The 20,355-nt window shown below is 45.9% G+C and overlaps 1 protein-coding gene across 2 annotated transcripts in view; it reads right to left on the reverse strand.

Annotated features, from left to right (window-relative positions):
- The window catches only part of si:dkey-92j12.5 (multiple PDZ domain protein), a 52,955-nt gene that overhangs the window by 27,252 nt on the left and 5,348 nt on the right, over positions 1 to 20,355 (reverse strand). For both annotated transcript variants that reach the window (XM_061831131.1, XM_061831130.1), the window contains exons 7-18: positions 18,173 to 18,256; positions 17,977 to 18,081; positions 17,395 to 17,497; positions 17,215 to 17,306; positions 12,831 to 13,044; positions 11,262 to 11,336; positions 9,592 to 9,671; positions 9,167 to 9,313; positions 7,138 to 7,326; positions 6,870 to 7,031; positions 6,134 to 6,343; positions 3,122 to 3,286 (exon numbers count right to left, since the gene is read on the reverse strand). In XM_061831131.1, the coding sequence (XP_061687115.1) occupies positions 3,122 to 3,286; positions 6,134 to 6,343; positions 6,870 to 7,031; positions 7,138 to 7,326; positions 9,167 to 9,313; positions 9,592 to 9,671; positions 11,262 to 11,336; positions 12,831 to 13,044; positions 17,215 to 17,306; positions 17,395 to 17,497; positions 17,977 to 18,081; positions 18,173 to 18,256 (1,626 nt within the window). The remainder of the gene's footprint in view (positions 1 to 3,121; positions 3,287 to 6,133; positions 6,344 to 6,869; positions 7,032 to 7,137; positions 7,327 to 9,166; positions 9,314 to 9,591; positions 9,672 to 11,261; positions 11,337 to 12,830; positions 13,045 to 17,214; positions 17,307 to 17,394; positions 17,498 to 17,976; positions 18,082 to 18,172; positions 18,257 to 20,355) is intronic.

Below are 20,355 nucleotides of genomic sequence, written 5' to 3' on the forward strand. Positions count from 1 at the left end.
CACTTTGTTGGCGGAGGACTTGCTGGTCACCAGAGTGTGTGTTTTTTCTCACTGGCATTTGCCAGTTCGTTGCTCTGCGTTCGTGAGTTGCATTCACTGCCTGTGGGACACTCCGCTCTACGCGCAAGTTAGAGTCAACCCTAGTCACAGCGATTCTGTGCCCTTGTGTTTGATCCTGTCTTGTTGAGTTGTTAGTTTGCTCCACAGTCATCGGACCTTGCTGCGGGTCATTTGGATCCCGCCTAGCCGAGCGTTTCTGTACCTCTCCCTTGTCGGACTGCTACACTGTGTATGACCCAGTTTTCCAAATAAACTACATTGACCATTATGCCTCTGCCTCGAAGTCCCGCAAGTGGATCCTCCCCCATGCCGGAGGTCTGTGACAGTTTTATTTGTGACACAATTCAAGGGCGGTCGGATCGGCCGCTTCAGTGTGGGTACAACGCACCGAGATGTGTGGAAATCTGACGATGACTTCCTGAGAAATGACGTTTTTTTTTTTTTTTTTTTGGGGGGGGGGTGTAATATCACCTTCAAGTTAGACACCTTTGAACTACAGCACAAGAGCATAACGTGATTATTTCACAACATATCTCCTGAACGCTACGTTTAATCGGGAACCATTTTTCTGATTGGCCAACAAATTTGAGTGAGAAATAATAAGAGCGTACCGGTCCAAATTTCAAGGTGCGTCAAAATGACGCTGGCGTTTGTAAATGCCGCCACTGCCATAAAAACTCAGATTAAAGATCGCATATAGGAAGATTATTTGACAGAAGAGCAACGTGGGCACTCCTTGTCATCAATTGCTTTTTTTTCCTGGAACGTCTTTGTCACGGAGGATTTTCAAGCGCTCGTGTTTTTTGGGAGAAAATTCCACTAATATTGTGGCTACTTGCCACATCGCTAATTTAATAAGATTTGTGAAGCCAATGAAATTGTGGCCCGTGTATGAAAGTGAGCAAAACTTTCAAAATAGCTTTTAAGTGACACCTCCGGTCCAAAGTCACGGTGAAAGTCCGAACCGAGACCGAAGTCCGTTTTGAGAAGAGTGCGCCGTTGTTGTTTTTTTTTTTTTTTTTTTTTATGATGGAAGCTTTCACTTATTTTTACAGTTGTATGAGAGTCAATGTTACAACGGAAGTAATGAAGGAAAGCTTTTACGGACGGCCATCCGCCCACTCCAGAGTGGCTTAATTCGATTTCCATTAATTAATATCGAAACATTGGATTTCTGAGCAGCTCTGCGGGGAGGGCATTGTTCGACCTTGGCGCTTCCAAAGTATTTCAATGAGTCCCGTGTAACAAAGATCAAACACTGAATGCTCATCGAAGGGAAGTGGTGAGAGGATTTTCCGTCTTTGCCACGGACAAACCCGTCTGTCTGTTCAGCAAACACGAAGGAGGTCTCGTACGAAACAACACCACAGGAAAGACAAACACGCTCGCTTTCGAATTTGAACCCCGCCACCGTCCTCAGCGGCACAGCAAGCACGGCGTGAAATTTGGTCTTATTTTTTTGAAAGTAATAAGTTTGTCGGGCGAAGGCCTCGGGATTGCAGCGCACCGACAAAGGTAGACTCCTCGGGTCCCGGCGGATGCTTCCATAAAGAGAAAGGTTGAGTGAGGAGAAGTTCTTTGAACCTTCACAGGAAGCACTGAAGTTCACTCGCTACCTTTGCAACACCTTTGATGAGAGAGCTCAGCGCGTACAAGCAGCTACGCGATCACGTCCCGGCACGGCGGCGGCGGCGGCTGCCGTCACCGAGGACGAGGCGCGCGAGACGCTCGCAGCAACAGACAATTACGGGCAATTACGCAAAGTCCGACACAAAAGGGAGGAACGAGTCTCTGACAGGGAGCACTTTCTCCGCAGCAGACGCGCCGATACCGATACGAGCCTACTCGAAGCTCGCTTTCTGTACAAAAGACGCGACAGAGCAGCATTGTCATCTACTTTGAGACACGCAATTAGTACTTCTCGAATATAATAACGAGCTTCTTAAGACCGGAGACGCGAGACAACCACAACATTATGACTACTAACTTGTATGAGCTAAAAAAGTTACCGATGAGAAAAGTAGAACAATTTCTGCAGTTACAAGATTTTAATTTTTTTTCTTCCGATTATGAATGTCGCGTTGTCAAACTACAACCGCATCATTTTGGGAGCTCTTTCTAATATTTTAGTACTATTCATGGGACGCAATCCTCAGTACGTTGCAGCGGCAAGTTCGACAATATTGCTAGCTCCAGATATGCAAAACTAAATGTTAAATGGATGCGTCCAGGACAGCGGTGAGCGTTTGGACTGTGATGCATCGTGTGATGAAGATGAAACTTTGATGCGGATATTAGAGGGGCCACCCACATGGAGGCCCCAGGCTAACGCACGCGACAAAGCCCACTGGCTCGCTCCAAAATTACCGCAACAGCGTTGGGACATTGTGATTTCCTAGGAATGTTGGAGACGTGATGATTTCAAGAACTAAACTTTCACAAGTTTTGCGTGAAATAACTTAATATACATGTATTGAGAAAGAGAGAATACATTGAGGAATATCCATCCATTTATTTTCTGTACCTTTCATCCTTACTGGGGTTGCAGTATAATTAATAACGACGCATAATTCAAGGTAAATTGGGAAAATGTGTCCATATGGGACCGCTATCATGACACAAACTGGCAAGTGGACGTGTGCCCAAGACGGCCGTCCAGCTGGCACCGGCTGGCTCGAGTGGATTTACGTACACCGATTCATTTTTTTTTGCCCCTTGTTTTTCTTCAAACGTCTGCAATGCAATAATTACCAATATTTTCCCTTCATGCTTACTCTTCATTTTCCTGAATATTACAAGAAATTGCATATTCCCAGTGGAACTTTGAAGAACAATGTGAAGAATTTGCACAACTGCAAAAACAGAAATGTACAGTATATGAAAGAAAACGTGTTATTATGTTACCGTGAAAAAAAAAACATTCAAAGGATTACTCGTAGCGCTTCGCATTAATCATTAGCCAAGAAGTAGATTTCACTTTCAAAATGTTTGGCGAACCCTGCGGAAGAAGAATAGACATAAAGTGTTAGCGATCGGTCTGGGTGTTGCGCATCGAGCTTACGGAGTTGTCGTAATACGGCCGGACGTCGTTATCATCCGCCAGGTCGCCAGCGTCGTCCTCGGCCGCTTCGGCTAGCGGGTGGGCGTGCGGGTGGCCTTCGCCGTCATCGCAGGACGCCCGCGTGCTCCTCTCCAAGATGGGCGTCAAGCCACCGCAAAGTTCCAGCTGACGACACAAGATTAGCGATGTGAAACACAGCGGCTTGCCACGAGAATAGCCGGGCGGCGGCGGGCTGAAAAGGGCCAAAAACTACAACGTATGAGGCGAGCGAGCAGGAGAAGGTGGCAGTAAATTAGACACCCGTCACTCCTCCTCCTCTTGCCTCTCCATTTCGAGTCCGGCTGAGCTTTGTGTTCACCTCGGAGGGGCATTAAATATTCAGACGGCCTGTAACTGGACCCACTGGTCCTTGTTACTAGGCCGCACTCCACAACAAGAGAGAGAACTGTTCTTGAGAGTACACTTGCAAATTGAAGTCATCCCCGATAATAAAATGTCGCGAACAATGCGAATCCCACGGGGCAATTAGTTTAGTCGGAATGTTTATGTCATCGGTGATATCCAGCTTATTCTTATTCGGTATTTGTCACAGGCACACTAGAAAATGTCCGTGCTGTGTATGTACTCGTACTAGCCACATCAATGGGCCCACTGGCCGAATCTAATGAGACCCATCACGAGATCTCTGTCGAGTACTCCGCCTTTTCCATTGATAAAAATGCTCTGAAACATCCTGACACTTTGTATACAAAAACACCAGAAGGACTAATATTGACAGCTGGTAGTATGACAATCGACCGTTTTCGACTGACGTCACACACCTTCGGGTTTAGAACGCGGTCGCCATTTTGGTCTGGTGAATTCGCGTAAACAAACCATAACCAAGCAGGAATCGTTTCAGAAAGGCGTATGAATGGGGCGCACTGCTACGTTATCGGTTGCTCAAACGAAAGTGAGCGTCTTTCTTTCGACTGCCACCCGTGATCAAGAACCGGTACGAGAAAACGGAGCAGTTCGCGACTAAACGGCTCGTTTTAGCAGAGTCGATCTAGCAGCCAAGTCATTCCCTTACGTCCGAGTTTGCTCGGAGCATTTTGTTCTTGGTAAGTATTGGATACCTTTTAGAATTTCACACCTACTTAGGGAGAATTATTCTTTCGGGCCAAGGGCCTACGTAATGCAATGCACGTCTCCAAAATCTGTATTTTCAGTTTTATTATCATACATTTGCAAAAACGGGTTAGCGGACCGCTAGCTGTTTCGGGAGTTGAGTTAAAAATGTAGCCGTGGAAGTGGAGAAAAAGGGGCGGGCTCCACTTGGGACTCGTCCCGGTCAAACCTCTTTCTCTCTCCCTCTCGGTAACAAAATCGAAAATAATAATGTGCACCTCTTTCGTTGGTATAATCAACGTAATTTGACACAACCCTGACTGTAATCACGCGGTCCATATTTCAATTGCATTGTGCGCTGCACTACCCTTAGCAGCGTGGAGACACAGGTTGCTTACAATAGATGCCGCCGCATGACGAACCCAGCCATTGATGAATTGCTTGTAGGCCTCCAGACCTGCCGTCATTCTTTAGTTTGTCCGCGGTATAAGCGCTCGTCGACAAGAGGAGATAGTTGACGATGTCTGGATAGGTTACCGACGCCCACATTTGTGCGCTCCATTTGCGCGCTCCATTTGCGCTTCTCCGAGGCTTATGGGGCGATATTGTCGATCAAAGCCCACTTCTCGCCGTAACGGTTTCTTGAAACAACTTCTAACGAGCCCCGATAACTTTCCAAAGTCGTTTTAGCCATCGTGTGTCACTTTCAACAGTCGTACGAACATTTGTGTAACTCCCGTCCGAGTCAACGGCGCGTCAGTAGAGTGTGAACCCATCCAACATGGCCGCGTGCCCCGGATGTAGTCACGTGGTCGAAAACAGTCTATAGAGAACAGCTCTTGTTCTTAAGAAGTGAGTATTATTATACAGTAATTGTAAGGTTGCTTAAGTTCCTGCATTCACTATCATTCGACTGTACAAAGATAAGTGCAAGATGGCCAGCGGTCACTGAACAACTTTCCTCAAACGGCGCCAGGCGCATTTATTTATTCAAGTGCAGACAAGACAAAGCGTCTGCAGGGAGCGAGGGGTTGATACTGTAAGTCGCATTTGCACATTATAGTATTACATGTAACTCACGGAGTAAACATAAATAATGTGGATTCTTTGAAATATTATTCACGATAGTAACCGAAAGTAAGATTGCAGTTTCGAAGAAATTTACGGAGAGAATGCAGAGAACTCAGGCAGATTCTCTGGATGTAATTTTGAGTGTCACAATCAAGAGGGGGTGAAAAAAAAAAAAAAAAAAAAAAAAACGCGTAAAACTCTGGCGTGAGCATAGAGGCGAACGTCACGCTAATTGCTGGAAAGGCAGCACGTCCAAATAATTCCCATTTTTGAAGACAGCCGCACGCATCTGGCACTTTATCGAAATAATGCGGCTGTATTTTCGCAACGACGGGATAAAAACAACGCAAGTGTCAAACATGACGATCTTGTAGAGTTGAGCAAAGTGATAGATTGCCTGGTAGTCTCGGGGTTAGGGTTCCAGAACTTTTTTTTTTGCAATGTCCCCCTTTTGGAAATGAAGTGATTGTAATTATAATGACCCCCCCCCCCCCCGCCCCGCCCCCCTTCCCCTCTATAAATACGCATAGACTTAGCTCGCAATAATCAATAATCACTGCAGTGGTCACTTTTACAGTTGAAAAACGACACCGGCGAGTTTAACAAGCCAGCGAGATTTATTTAATTTAATATCTTGAACTCCTGCGGCCATTTCAGTGGCTGGTGTGTGCTGGTGTGCTCGGTTGTAAAATTTGCTCCATCTGTTGGGTGTAATTTAAGATTTCATGACACCCCCCACGCGTCCCCAGTTTTAGGGCATTGTTGACAGACACGTGGCCCGGATTCGCTTTGAAATTCCGCATCCATGAAAAGCATTTTTCCCCAACATACCGGCAGCGGTTTGGCAACGCCGATGTGCACGGGTCCGTAACCGGTGGACTTGAGCACGTGCACGGCATAATCCAGACTGGAGCCCTCCAAGTCGGTCTCATTGACAAACATGAGGCGGTCTCCCGGAAGCAGGCGGCCGTCCCGGTCGGCGACCCCGCCCGGTACCAAGGAGCGGATGACCAGCACCGTTTTTGTGGCGTCTTCCGGATCCTGCGAGACAAACGGGTAACGGGTGACCGCACGCATAAAAGATTTCGACGCAGCGCTTCAATATGCTGCTTTTATTTCAAATTGAAGAGTGACAATTCATCTCGGATCTTCTTTCTACTGTAAAAACATATACATAATAAAAGCTTTGGCTTCGTTTTCAAGAGGCGACGTCCCCATTTCTATTTATTTTTAAATATGTTATCTGTGGGAGCGATCTTGGGAATAGCTAACTTGGGTCGGGTGGTTTTGATCATGGTATTTTTAAATTCTCTCAAACTATTTTTTTTTTTATGACTGTGCAACTGGGGTTTAAGCTTTTTATTTATTTATTTTTTCTCACGAAAAAAAAAAAGTTCCATCGCATTTTTGGCAGATTTAATCTCTTTTCGACTTTCCCGTACAAAAGTCCGCGGTTATATTGCCCTCTCCATTTCCTTCGCTGAGGCGACTCTGACATTGCGGGACTGCAGCTTATTCCCGTCTGATCTGCGGTATTTTTAGAAAGGCTAAGGGCCTTGTCTATTACCTGGTAGTCCAGGATGCTGAAGCCCAGTCCTGACTCGCCTTTCTCCAGCTCCACCACCTGCGCTTCTCTCTCCCACATCGCCAAAGGAGGCGACATAGGGGGCACGCCACGCTTTGTGATGTCCTCGGCTGTAGGACAGGGAATAACGCAACCCTGATCCAACTGGGGGGGACACACACACATTATCCGTAGATGAAGGAAATGGAATTAAAAAAAAAAAAAAAAAAAAAAGGCAGCCCTTCCGGTCTCATCTGCCTCCCGCGTTCACCTTGTCGTTGAACTCAGCCAGGAGCTCCTTCAGGGTGAGCCGGCCGTCATCCTCTTCGTCGTCGTCGTCGCTGTCGGGAACGGCGGGCGGCACGACGCGAGAACACGCCAGGTAAACGCACACGGGCAGCTCCTTGAGGACGTTGACCACCTCTTTGTGTGTCTCTCCGATGAGCGGGATGCCGTTCACCTGCAAGCAAGATGAGATGAGACATTAACGCAGTCGTGGGACCACCTGAAAACTGACAAAACCAGTTCAGTGCTTAGATCGGAAAGGTTGTGTTTTTCTATTGCTGGTTTTAAACATCTTTTAGCCCATTCATCCAGCACCAACAGAGCGCTGGAGTTCGCAGAATTCTGTATGAAAGCTGACTAGATTCAGCTATTTCGGGACCAGTGACCAAGCTCAGGGGGATCATTGAGGGACAAGATGATCGTGTGGCATGGCGTAGGCCGGCATGACAGCATGCCAGACAAGGCTGGGAAAGCGCGTGAGACTCCTGTGGGATTACTCGAAAGAGGGGGAAAAGTTGGGAGTTTGTCGTTTGGATTTAAAATGTATTTTTTGTGACGCCAGTCCTCGAACTTGTCTGACATACCATCGAGACTTTGGAGGTTGAGGGTTTGGGTTGGGTTTAAGGGAACAAACATGGGCATCAAACTATCAGTAGAGCGAGTAAGTTTCTTTCTGCTTGTCCCGTCAGGGGTCGCCACAACGTGTCATCTCAGATGAACGCTCATATTTGTTTGGCACAGTTTTTAACGCCGGATGCCCTTCCTGACGCAACCCCCCAACGGGGGAGTGGAGGCCCCAGTGAGATACGAACTCACGACCCCTGCTTTACCAAAACAACGCTCTAACCACTGAGTTATGGGGCATATACAGCGATGTACTTCAATTTCACATTCTGAAAAGCATTATTTTCCACGAATAAACCAAAGCTCCAAAACTATTCTGTCACGCTTTCACGCAATGTTTGCATTAGAACAGTTTTGCAAAGTGTTGTCATGCAAATGAATTCAAAATTACTCAGTGTGGACAGTACAAAAATGCCACACATTTGGACGGAGAGTACTTCAGAACCGTCGTACACTGAGAAATTCTGGGGTTGGTTCTTCCAAATTGGAGAAGCAAATCGGCATTGCCACCCAGGAATGGCGTTAGACTGTGACCGACATTTGGACCGGAGGAGGACAGCAGAGCCGCCAAACGGCTCCGGCGTTCACGAGGCTCCGGAGACCGGAAACGGTTTACGAATGCAACAGCTCTCTTCATGAAGGACGAATAATATGCGTGGGCGTGTGAAGTTGCTCAGAGCCGCAATCTCTCCCTGCTAAAGTGTAGAAATGCAGGGCGCACTCACAGCAACCTTCTCATTACTGCTGAGTCACTTTAAGGGAAGCAACTGTATGGTTTAGTTGCTAATCTACACGATGCTCTTAAAAGATGACCAAATGAAGAAAAAAAAAACAAAACCATCCACTGGTAATGCCATGAAGTCAAAGCGAAACACATCCATTAAACTTAGTTTAAGGCGGGCAACTTTCATTGGCCTTGACGTGCTTCCTTTCCTCAGCACCCTGCCTAAAAAGGTTCTGGCACGCTAATGACCCATTGATCCAGTTTCAAACTGAAGGGTAAAATGGTCCAAACAAGCTGATCACCCGTTCATCCAGTTTCAAAACAGAGTACCGTATTTTCCGCACTATAAGGCGCACCACATTTTAGGGTGCGCCTTCAACGAATGGCCTATTTTAAGATTTTTTTTTTTGTTCCATATATAAGGCGCACCGCATTATAAGGCCCTACAGTAGTGGTTGGGGTTACGTTATGCATCCATTAGATGGAGCTGCGCTAAAGGCTCAAGATTGATCCATGTATAAGGCGCAGCGGATTATACGACTTTTGAGAGAATTAAAGGCTTTTAGGTGCGCCTTATAGTGCAGAAAATACGGTACACTGATCTCGCTCAAAGCCAGACAGCTAGGAAGTGAGCGACTTGTCTCCTCGCAAGTACCAAGTCCCTCACCTCTAGTATCTGGTCCCCAGTGAAGATCTTGCCGCTCTGGCCGATCGGGCCCTCGGGTAAAACGGAGCACAGGTAATGGTGCCCGGCCCGAGCCTCCAGACTGATGCCCAGGCCGCTGGTCTCGCTGAAGCGCTCCAGCTGGCAAACCTGAAACAGGAATCCGCAAAAACCCACACAATGGGAAAAACTTTCAATGAGGTTTACACATTTTGCTGAAATCTATTTCATCATTCAAAAGCCAACATGGTAACTGCTAATTGAACGATCGTTTATGGTATAGAGTAATGTCCAATATTATAAACTTGGGCGAACGCCCAGAGGGTTACATCGTGGTAAATTGAGGTACTCCTTTGATAGTCCTGGGAGGCAAATCTCATGGAATAGTTGCTTGGGTAAGTCTATTTCCAAGAAAAAAAAAAACATACTATAACTTGATATCTTGGTCCGAGTGCACGTTGCCACCTCATCCTGAGGTCTTCCTCCTCTGCCGGTGTCAGTTCCACTCCTGAGAGCACAGACACGTGTAACCCGGTTAAAAGTTGGTACGGCTAAAATTTCAGTATCATTGAGTAGCAATTAGGTTATAAGTTTTCTTTTATGCAATGTGGTGGAATATCTCTTAAACTGTGTGTGCTGACTTCATTTTCTTTCGGAGGGATTTGTATTTAAATGTGTTTGATTCATTTGGGAAAAAGAAAGACTTTTGTTTGTCATTTTATTATTGTAGCCATTGTTTAAGAAGGACAGGAAGTGACGTGTCGAGGAGACACGGAAAGAGAGAGAGAGAAAAAAAAGGTTAGACGGAGCGCAAGGTACGAGTGGTTGTCGGAGGGCAACGGAAGGACAAAGAAAGTGAACGGTGGACGTTTATCAAAAGTTGATCGACGTGTTCGACAAGGACTGTTGAAAGTTCAACTGGGACAGTGTGTCGTTTGAGTGGACTACTCAAATCGCGCCGTAATGTGGTGGAGTTAGCTGCTGCCACAGGGGCAGAGCGCGTGCATGGGACTTGGCTGGGGCGCTAGCAACCAGCTAACGCTAGCTAGCCAGGCCTGTGTAATCGACCACGAAGGAGATGACAAGGTCGCTAGCGTTGAGCTAACGCGGCTAGCGAGGCTGTGTTTGGACTTCAAGGAAGAAAAAGGAACGAGGACGCCGGACAAAGGAAAAACCACCTTCACCTTTCTTCACTCCTGCCATGAAACAAAGACATTGGGGTTTGAATTTCGTTAGCTTGCCGGCTATATTCATATTTATTTGAGCCCTTAGCTTAGCATTTGTGCATTGTGTACCTGTTATTATTGACTTTGTTTATTCGACTAATGTGCATACATGTTTGATTTTCCATCCTTGATTTTGTTACATAACCAGGTTTACTATTTGATTATCTGCAAGACAGTTAAAATAGTGGTCAGTTTATTTGGTAGCTTGATTATCTAAATTAGGATAATATTAACTCATAAGGGGAAATATTATTTCAGAGACTTTTGATAGAGAATTAAATGCACAAGTAAAGAGTAAAATTGTAATAGACATTTAGAGTAATTAACGTTGAGTTAATTTATTAGTTTTGTACTTTTGGAGTAAGAAAAGAACGGCGGCTACCTCGTCGAAGTATTTTATACTCGAGAGGCGCTACCACACGCACACTTGAATACGATAATTAATGTACACACCGGGCCGGGATAGAAATCAGCGCGCCGCTATCTTTACCGTCGAATAGAGAGAAGACCATATCTGACCAATGCGAGTTGGCTGAATCGCGCATTATCGCAGGCACGATCCAATTTCTCGGCAAACAAATACTTGATCCGTGAATGCCTCCCAGTAATCAAGCCCTATTTTCCAGAGCTTCCCAATCAAAGACAAAGATCGCTGTCTAAATAAAGCCACGTAAGAGGCGAATGAATCATCTGGAAGGAGCTGAATGAGTTGGATAAACACATGATTGCGCGGCACTATAAATAGACGCTCATCAAAGAGCACGCTTCGCCGCCACGTCGCTCTTCCGCAAGCCTACTTAAGAGTATCAGAGCGAGTCTCATCATCCACTTGCAGACTGCGGTGCAGCACGAGGGAGGAAAGGGAAGCTTACCGCTTCTCGAATCACGTCGGGGTCGTCTGCCGGCGTACGCCGCTCGCCGGGAGATTTCACGCAGCGAGCGGATTCCTGGGAGCAAGCGAGGATTTCAACAAGCACGCATGTAAACACGCCAGCGAGAAAAACACAAGTTTGCACTCGCTCGACACGCACACGACTTCACGAGACGCGACGGTGTGCTGGAGCGACGCGGGGTTAATCAAAAGTGAGCATCGCTACCTGAGCACATGTTCGAGAAGAGCATGTGGTCTCTTTTTTTTGGGGGGGGGTTCTTTTGTTTAAGACAAGACAATGCGCGCGAGACCTGTGGGTGAGCTTTACCCGCAAATCAATTCAATACAGGCCCCGTCACACCGTGACGTTCTGGTCGGCGTTGGTAGTCGCCCACGGTCGCCGGGATAGCGCCGGAAGAGCGTTGTTTGAACGCTAGTGAACGTCAATGATCGCTGGGAATCGGCGGAGAACGCCGGTCCGCGAAAATGTGCAAAAGTTCAAGAACGTTCGTGGAAGGTTTTACCAACGTTCGCCGAGCGTTGCACGCGTTTGGCTATCGTTAGTCAGTCGTTACTCGAGCGCTACTTGGTTGTTACTCATCGTTTGTTAGCGTCGGACCGTCGTCACTGGGGTTTTCGTGGTGTTTAGGGTCTGTCACACGGTGCGTTACTTCTCGGACGTGCTCTTCCTCCTGGTCTTCTTTTTCCTCCAAAGACATTGCTAGTGAAAGAGGCTTTGCATTCTTACGTGCAGCGCTAGTTGCTGACGTCCGCACCCCACCGGCATGATGCTGACCGTTCAAACTCACGAGAACAACTGAAGTGACTACGAAATTTCCAACGTTTTCCTTCCCGTTCCGCTGTAAAAATGACACGCCGGCAAAACGCTATCCTGTCGTTATTCACCCGTTTGGTCACACGCTCAACACGCTCGTCTAGCGTTGACAAATCGCTCGTCGCGCGCCAGTGACACGTTAGCGCACGCTAATGCTTTTTAGGGGTATCTTATCTGGTCGCTGTTACACGCTTCTCGTGCGTTAGACACACGTTAATCACACGCCAGATGTGTCATCCTCATTTGAGAACGCTGAAAAATAGAACGATTGAAATGTTCAGAGAAGGTTGACCAGAACGTCACGGTGTGACGGAGCCTTTAGCGATTATTACAAGGCCCAGGCCCGATACCCGATACCCGATAGCTGGCGCCTCACGTCACACCATGGAAACGCCAACAACAGCCAAGTGGGGTGTACTCAATATCGAGCTCGTGCGCCTACGTCATCAAATCACGTGACTTTTGTTTACGTCGCCATATTGCCGGTCTAGCAAAGCATTTTTCAATGCTAAGTCGGTTGGAGACGACACGAAAATACGTCTTATAGCACGACGCCGAGAGTCTTGTCGGATACCGTTAGACATTTCCAAGGTAAAAATAAACAAAGGTACGTGGAAAAATGAGATAAACTCAGCATAGAGGACCCGTATTCAATGCCCAAGTCGATGTTTTTGCAGGTAAGAAATTGGAGTGTTAATGAGAAAACACAGCGAGCGTGTTTTTCCGCATTTTCACCTGTGTCGTGAACCTTGTTCGCCTCCACTCTGTAGGGATTGCCCTCGCGGAAGCTGTGGGAGTGGCGCAGCGGCTGCAGCGGCGGGACCGGGGGCAAAATGTGACTCAGACGGACGGCCTTCCTCAGCAGCCTCAGCCGGACTACGGGACCCGTCCTCCTCAGGACCTCCATCGCGCGCTGCTCGCTGCAGCCCTGCAAGCTCACGCCGTCCACCTGGGGAAGGCACACCCCCACCACCACCCCAAAAAAAAAATATGTATGATAAAAATAACTGGTGGCTTTTTGAATGACTTGATTTTGACCACAGTAACTAGAATTTAATTAATTTAATGTAATTTAATTTAATGGAGAATTTACATTTTCCACAACTCTGGACAATAATAATGAGAACGCGGGGGGCTCCCTCGGGGTCTCGAGACAATCTGCAATCAACTGGCATCTCACCAGCAGTAAGTTCCAAGTCCCGAGTTCCGACCTCCGCGTTTCGACCTTGAACCTCGGCCTCAGTCCCTGAGCTCAAAAGTCGTTGAAAGGAAGCTGCTGCCGTCCCAATGGGATCGGAAGACAAAACAAAGCCAAGAAAATGGAGCAGCGTGAGCACTTTTAGCGGCGCACACCAAGAACTGTGGCACCTGAGGGTGACGGGAGGACCAAATTCAGTTAATCCTTTATTCTGCAACACCCCCCCCCCCACACACACACACACACACACACGTTCAAACAATTCCACATATTTTTATCCAACCTATCAATATTTCAGACTCCCTCTTTGCATTGGTAATGTGTCACACGTTCAAAAGGTTTTCTTTCTTCCCTGTTCTCCTCCAAACGTTACGAAATCTCTTGCGGATGAGTTGGCACGAGCTCGCGTCGCAGGCTCAACCTCTTCCACGGGGGACGGATTACGCTTCTTCTACTTTTCACAATTTCAATTGTTTCAAACTGTCTTCATGAAAATCATTCTCTGACTTTCTCCCATTAAAATACACGAAGGGGAAAAGAACCAAAGCACAATCAACTTGTCTCAAGTAAACCCTTTTTTTTTTTTTTTTTTTTTGAGGGGGCGGGGGGTGAACATCTCTCTGACTTTTGTTACCATGACAACCGGGGACGGCGCATACTGCGGTTGTGCGACGGAGTGAGGGCTCGTCAGTGTTGCCGGCTAAACACCGAGAAGCACCTTTTCCACCACCCCAAGTGACTCCGTTTCATACACAGCCACCGGCAAATGTCACTGGAAGCTTCTGCAGACTCCGCGACTCGCTCCGGCCTCACATTTCCGCATACAAAGAAAAAAAAAAAAAATGAATTGCGTTGGCGAGAAGCCAGCCTTGGCTAATTGAATTATTGTGACGACACAATTTATTCAAGGTCAGGAGACATTTTTTCGGATGACAAAAGATTTACTTGGTTGTTTAATTTCACACTTGACGGGTGAACCTTGATATTTGGATGCAAATAGTTGAAAAGTCGGCGGCGCGGTGGGGCAGCTGGAAAGCGTTGGCCTCACAGTTCTGAGGTCCCGGGTTTGATCCCGGATCCGCCTGTGTGGAGTTTGCTTGTTCTCCCCGTGCCTGCGTGGGTTTTCTCCGGGCGCTCCGGTTTCCTCCCACATCCCAAAACTGTCCATCCATTCATCCATATTCTTTGGTGCTTATCCTCACGAGGGTCGCGGGGAGTGCTTGAGCCTTTCCCACCTGTCAACGGTCAGGAGGCGGGGTACACCCTGAACCGGTCGCCAGCCAATCGCAGGGCACATGGAGACAAACAGCCGCACTCGCAATCACACCTCGGGGCAATTTCGAGTCTCCAATTAATGTCGCACGTTTTTGGGATGTGGGAGGAAACTGGAGAAAAGCCACGCAGGAACGCGGAGAACATGCAAACTCTACTCAGGCGGGTCCGGGATTGAACCCGGGACCTCAGAACTGTGAGGCCAACGCTTTACCAGCTGAGTCACCGTGCCGCCCATTCCAACGACACGCGACATTAATTGCCCCTAGGTGTGATTGTGATTGTGAATGCGACTGTTTGTCTCCATGTGTCCTGCGATTGGCTGGCAACCGGTTCAGGGTGTGCCCCGCCTCCTGCCCGAAGGCTGCAGCACTCCCGCGACTCAAGTGAGGAAAAGCAGCTAAGAAAATAGCTGAAAAGTCGATTTCCCATAACTCAGATGTGTCCAAACTCTGGCCCGGGGCTCGTACGCGGTCGTAGTAGAAATTAGGAGGTAAAAAAAAAAAAAAAAAAAAAGGACTGCAAATCCAAATGCAACAGCCTGTTGGGAATATTACAGCTTGAAACAAAACGAGCAAAGCGAGCATATCCCCCAATTTTGTTTTCATCCCGACTGAGCACTCGCTGCGAGTCGAGCAAGTAAATACAAACGTAACACTGCGAAATTGCGTGCGCACGCACAAAGTGTCGTTCGCAAAAGAAATACTTACAAACGGTTGCAAAGCCAACTTTTGGAGAAAAGCAGCAAACGTTTCATCGGGGCGAAGATGATAGACTTGAGAATGTCATACGTCACAAATGAAAGTAACACTGAAGTGAAAGATGAGATGTTAAAAGTAATTGTTTTATCTTTGAATGATTATTTTTCAGAACTGAGACACGTTCTATTTTACTGGTTTTTGGTAGTGATGTTTTTTCACCTGCAATTTTTTTCAGTGACACAGTGCATTTTTAAATAGTTGCGTTTTTTTTTTTTTTTTTTTTAAATTCAGGATATTTAGAAGTTCTTGACATTCTAACTACAAAGGTAAAAAAAAAAGAAGGAAGAAATAAATAAATATAAATGAAAAAATGTAAATAAAATAAAAATATTCATGAAAAACAAAGGTTTATTTCATTTGAAAAGGTGGACTGGCATTATTGGTAATTCAAATTATTACATTAGTGGTTTGATTAGTCTCAAAATAATATTGACAATTTTGTTGTTTATTGCAACTATTTGTGCAACAACACATCAGCCACAAAATCTGCTGTCGTCACGGGAAGCCTTACTACAATTAATAATATTATATTGGTTTTATGTAGATCTTTTGTAGACATGCAAAAAGCGCAAACTACGGTATTAAAAAAAAATCAACTAGTAACGGAATTTAGTTCCAGCGGATAAATTCCATCTGAGAAGCATTCGTCCACTTTCCGCTTGGCGTCAAGGTCGATTTGTGACCGTCTCACATTTGCGATCTCCAAAGCTTTGCAGACTCAAAGCTCGATCCAGTTTAGTCTTTTTGTCTCGGTTCTGACGGCGGGAACGCGATCTTGCTTGGACGTGGGGAAGCATCACAGAATGCGGAAAAATCCAAAACGATTTGTCTCATCACTTTTCACATAAAGTTTAGCAGGATCCGCTTTTCAAAATAATGATATATGGATATAACACAATATTATTGTTTGACGGTTTGGTTTTAGTTTGTTTAGAAAATTAAAGCTGAAGAATTTCACAGTAGCCCTTACATCCTTTGATTTTTTTTTTTTTTTTTTTTTCTTTTTTTGGTAGAAAGAAGTTTGGTCAAGCTAATCCACTCTGCCGTTATCCTGGTCCGTAACGAAGACCGACCTGAACTTGTGCGAATCTTGCACTGGCTCTTTTGGGTCATGATAAATAAACAAATGGGTTCAAGTTTGGATTCTGCTTACTGTATACTTGGGACCAGCTTCCATGAGAGCTGTTTGTTTGAGACATTTATTGGCACAGCCGTTTGTTCCCAGACGTTTTAGGTTCCGGAAATATTTTTTGGGCCAATGTTGGGTCACGAAACCCACAGAAAGAGTTTTACGATATGTGGTGTACTGTAGCTCTCAGCACCAGGGGCGCAACACGGCACTCCAGGCAGAAAATACCGTATACCAGCGTACCTTAATGGCCCTCAAAGGCAGTTCTTTTTTGCTTTACTTTTGCAGGAACAGACCTTCACTTAGAAGTCAGCTACTTGAAAAAAAAACAAAGTTTCGATGGTAACGAGGCAGAAATCGACTTGAAATTACGCGTTACGTGATTGTGTTTCCTTCCAGGCCTTTTCGCTCTGGACTTAGCAAGGCACGAGACGCCGTCAACTAACCCATTCAATGCGTACGTGCCGCCAGGGCGCGACGACGGAACGCCGCGTCGCACGTGGCGCATCACGCAAGGTCGGCAATTTCCATTGTGTCGGAGCGATGTCTGAGCGTTAACGGCCAGCAACTGAGGAACTTCCCGGTAGACCACCAAGCAACCACTTCCAAATACGCTGCGAGAACCGTTCGCGCGGCTTGCCCCAGGGTCAAATTTGTTCAAAAGCCCAAAGAATCCTGAATTTAGTCAATGTTGCATTTATGAAGCTTCAATTGCGTGTAACTTTTTCCAGTTAAAACTTGTTTCCCCCTGGAACTTACAGACAGGATGATATCTCCAATGTGAATGTCTCCATCTTGGTCAACGCTGCTCCCCTTCAAAATGCTCTTCACCGTCACACCCACGCTGTAAACTGAGGATAAAAAAGGCTCAACACAACACCAGCACAACCCTTTGGTCGCATTTGTTTTGATTTTCAAACGGGAAACGTCTCTCATTACTTGAGTTTAGGTTGCCGATGTAGCTGGAGATGGTGAAGCCCAGCCCCCGGCTGTTTTTAGTGAACTGCACGCTGAACTCGTAGTCATCATTCAAGTCATAGAGCTGCCGAGAAGCAGAAAAACAATATTGTGTGTGCACACAGAATCTTTGAAGAACAATTAGATGACAGTTTTGAGCACATTTGCACGGTATGGTTATAAAAATTCTTCTGCTACTGTGCAGTTAATGCTAATTAACTGTTCTGCAACAGTGAGCAATGTGTTTGGTTTTGAGCAAAAAAACAACAACAAAAAAAAAAAAAAATCGCTCAAACATGCTACAATAAATGAGTAAACACCAACGAAACAAAGTCGAGGCAGGCTAAATCTCACATTAAAATCAAATGAAATGCACAAGAATTCAACCACCGGGTAGTCTCATCAACATTAAAGTTCTCAAAATTGAAACATCAACGAGGCAAACAAAATATAAGAAACAGCTCTCCCACTTACTTGCAAGGATATTACTTAGACAATCCAAGCGAGAGATTTTCTTTTTTTTTTTTAAAACATACAGAATAGAGTTTGGGATTGTTAACGCACCGCGCCATCCAAGGACTCCTGACTGAGGACAGGAGAGGAAAGGTTGTCCTTGTTGATATCCCGGGCGATGAGTAGTTTCACCTTGCTACCGGCGTTTCGCAGCACCTGCCCAAGGAAAAGGGGACCATGAATATGTATTAATGGATCTATTTATCCATCGCGGTACACACATCTAGCTATCTGGCTAGCAACTCACCTGCGCCACCTGCTCGCTGTTCATGCCGGCCAGGTCGGTATCGCCAATGCGCAGGATTTGATCCCCGCTGCGCAGACGTCGATCCTTGGGAAGCCAGAATTGAACCGCAGCACGTTTTTTTCTTTTAAAATCGAGAGTGAATGTGGCTCGCATTTAACGTGAGGTGAGAAAACGTCTGTGTTCGAGAACATGGCGGAAGCGGGTGAAGGTTAGCTTGAATTAGCAAACAAAATCCTACCTTGGCTCAATCAAAACTTTACATTCGTTTGCCTTGTGGGAATTGCAGAGCTTGTGAGGTTTTCCTTTTTTTTTTTTTTAACTGGCGCAGTGGTAGCAGTACTTAGCAAGGCCACCCCACAGCAGGGGAACCCTTTAAGTAAGTCTTTTATGTGAAAAGAAAATGGCGGGGTACCAACCAATTAGCTTAGCTGCCCACTGCGGGAGCCAAACTACATTAATTTCGCTTATCACCTTTTTATAAAGTTGCCCCGGTAATTTTGTGAATCACACGAACCAAAAACGCTCAAAGACCGAGAAGAATTCAGCATCTGAATTCTAACCAAGGATATTTCCTGATCACTTGCTGCTTGGCAAAATTCATGGGGCGCAAACATATTTGCCCAGCAATATGCTAAACGACCGGCAGACAACGGGCTGAGGTGGCGCACCCCTGAACAAAACGCCGAAGAGGAGGAGCAGGATGTCGAGTAGACACGAGAAGGATCAGAATTCAAAAGCACCATTGCAGAGTCCATACGGAAGCTTAATAGGATGCTGCTGCTAATGGGAAGGGATGGACCTATGAGGTCCTCGGCTTTTGTTGACATGAATAATAGAGCGGCTATTTGGCCGTCTCTTATAAGACATATTACAAATTCCGTATCGCAATCCAATCACGAGTCTCAATTCAATGAAATAAATAATAAGGAGAGTCTCGACTGCTGAAAGGATCATTTTGGTTGCCGGGGCTCCTTTTCATTGTGAATAATCCGGAATATTTTGGCCTGCGGAGACAATATGAAACTATTGATTGTTTGTTCTGTGACGCTGACAAAAGTCCATTTGTTGGTATCCCAAAATAGTCTGAATTTGAGGCGGCTTTTCCTAAAAGTTCTGATAAAACTTGTGATGTTAGAAGTGTGGGTTTTTTTATTTTTTTTATTTTTTATTTTTTTTGCACTTTAAAGTTGTGAGAGGAAGTACAGAGGGAAGTGGTAGCTGAAAGGCCCAAGAATACCAAAAAAAAAAATAAAAATCTGAAAAATGATAACTCCACTACATTTTTATTACAAAGAGTAAAAAAAAAAAAAAAAAAACTGCTCCAAGAGATGTGTCAGACAACCTTCAGTCATTCACCGTGTAGATTTTGCGGTTGAAAAGGGCTTGACAACCGGCGACTTTTGTTTATGTTCGAACACAACGTTGCACGTACGTGGTGTGCGAGAAGAGTTCAAGGACTGGTGTCAAAAAAAGGTACTTTGTATATTTCAAAGCCAAACTACAATTTTTCCACTTCAATGTAATTGCCCTCGAGTACGCAACTGCGAGCTCAGCTGTCCAAAGCGACAGAACTTTTCTCCTCGTTTTTTTTTAATCTCGTACGCATCTTCCGCGTCAGGTCATCAAGCACGATGCAGCGATAAATGACGAGTTGAGACTTCCGAAGGAGAGTCGTCACCAGTGATGAGTCCCGGATCTCAGAGTACCATTTGAAGACCGAAAAACGAGACACCGGTGGAAGAGATGATCCCGCCTTGACCCAAGAAAGCAAGACGGTCAAAGTCTATGGTCTCAGTTGATCGCATTCTTTAGCTATGAAGAACATCGTCTCTCTTGCGAGTTCTCGCCACAAGGCGACGATGAACCAGCAGGTCTACTAAGTGATCCTGTTCTTCGGTCAGTTCGTAAAAAAAAAAAAAAAAGAGAAATTGTGGCAGAGCAAAACCACCCGCTGACAATGCCCCGAGCATCGGACAGTTCCTGGCCAAAAGGAGCATCGCCCTGATGGAGCGAAGACCCTTCTTACTGAACCTGGTTCTATGTGATTTTGTCCCCCCCTTCATTCAAGGTAGTGATCAAGGGGATCCATTTCAAAGACGTGGACGACATTGAAGTGGCCACAAGATGGAGGATCTGTAAGAATCTTTGTAAGAGTACACAAAGAAATGGCAGACAAGGCTGCG

Source organism: Syngnathoides biaculeatus, chromosome 9 (genome assembly GCF_019802595.1).
Source record: "Syngnathoides biaculeatus isolate LvHL_M chromosome 9, ASM1980259v1, whole genome shotgun sequence".
NCBI lineage: Eukaryota > Metazoa > Chordata > Actinopteri > Syngnathiformes > Syngnathidae > Syngnathoides > Syngnathoides biaculeatus.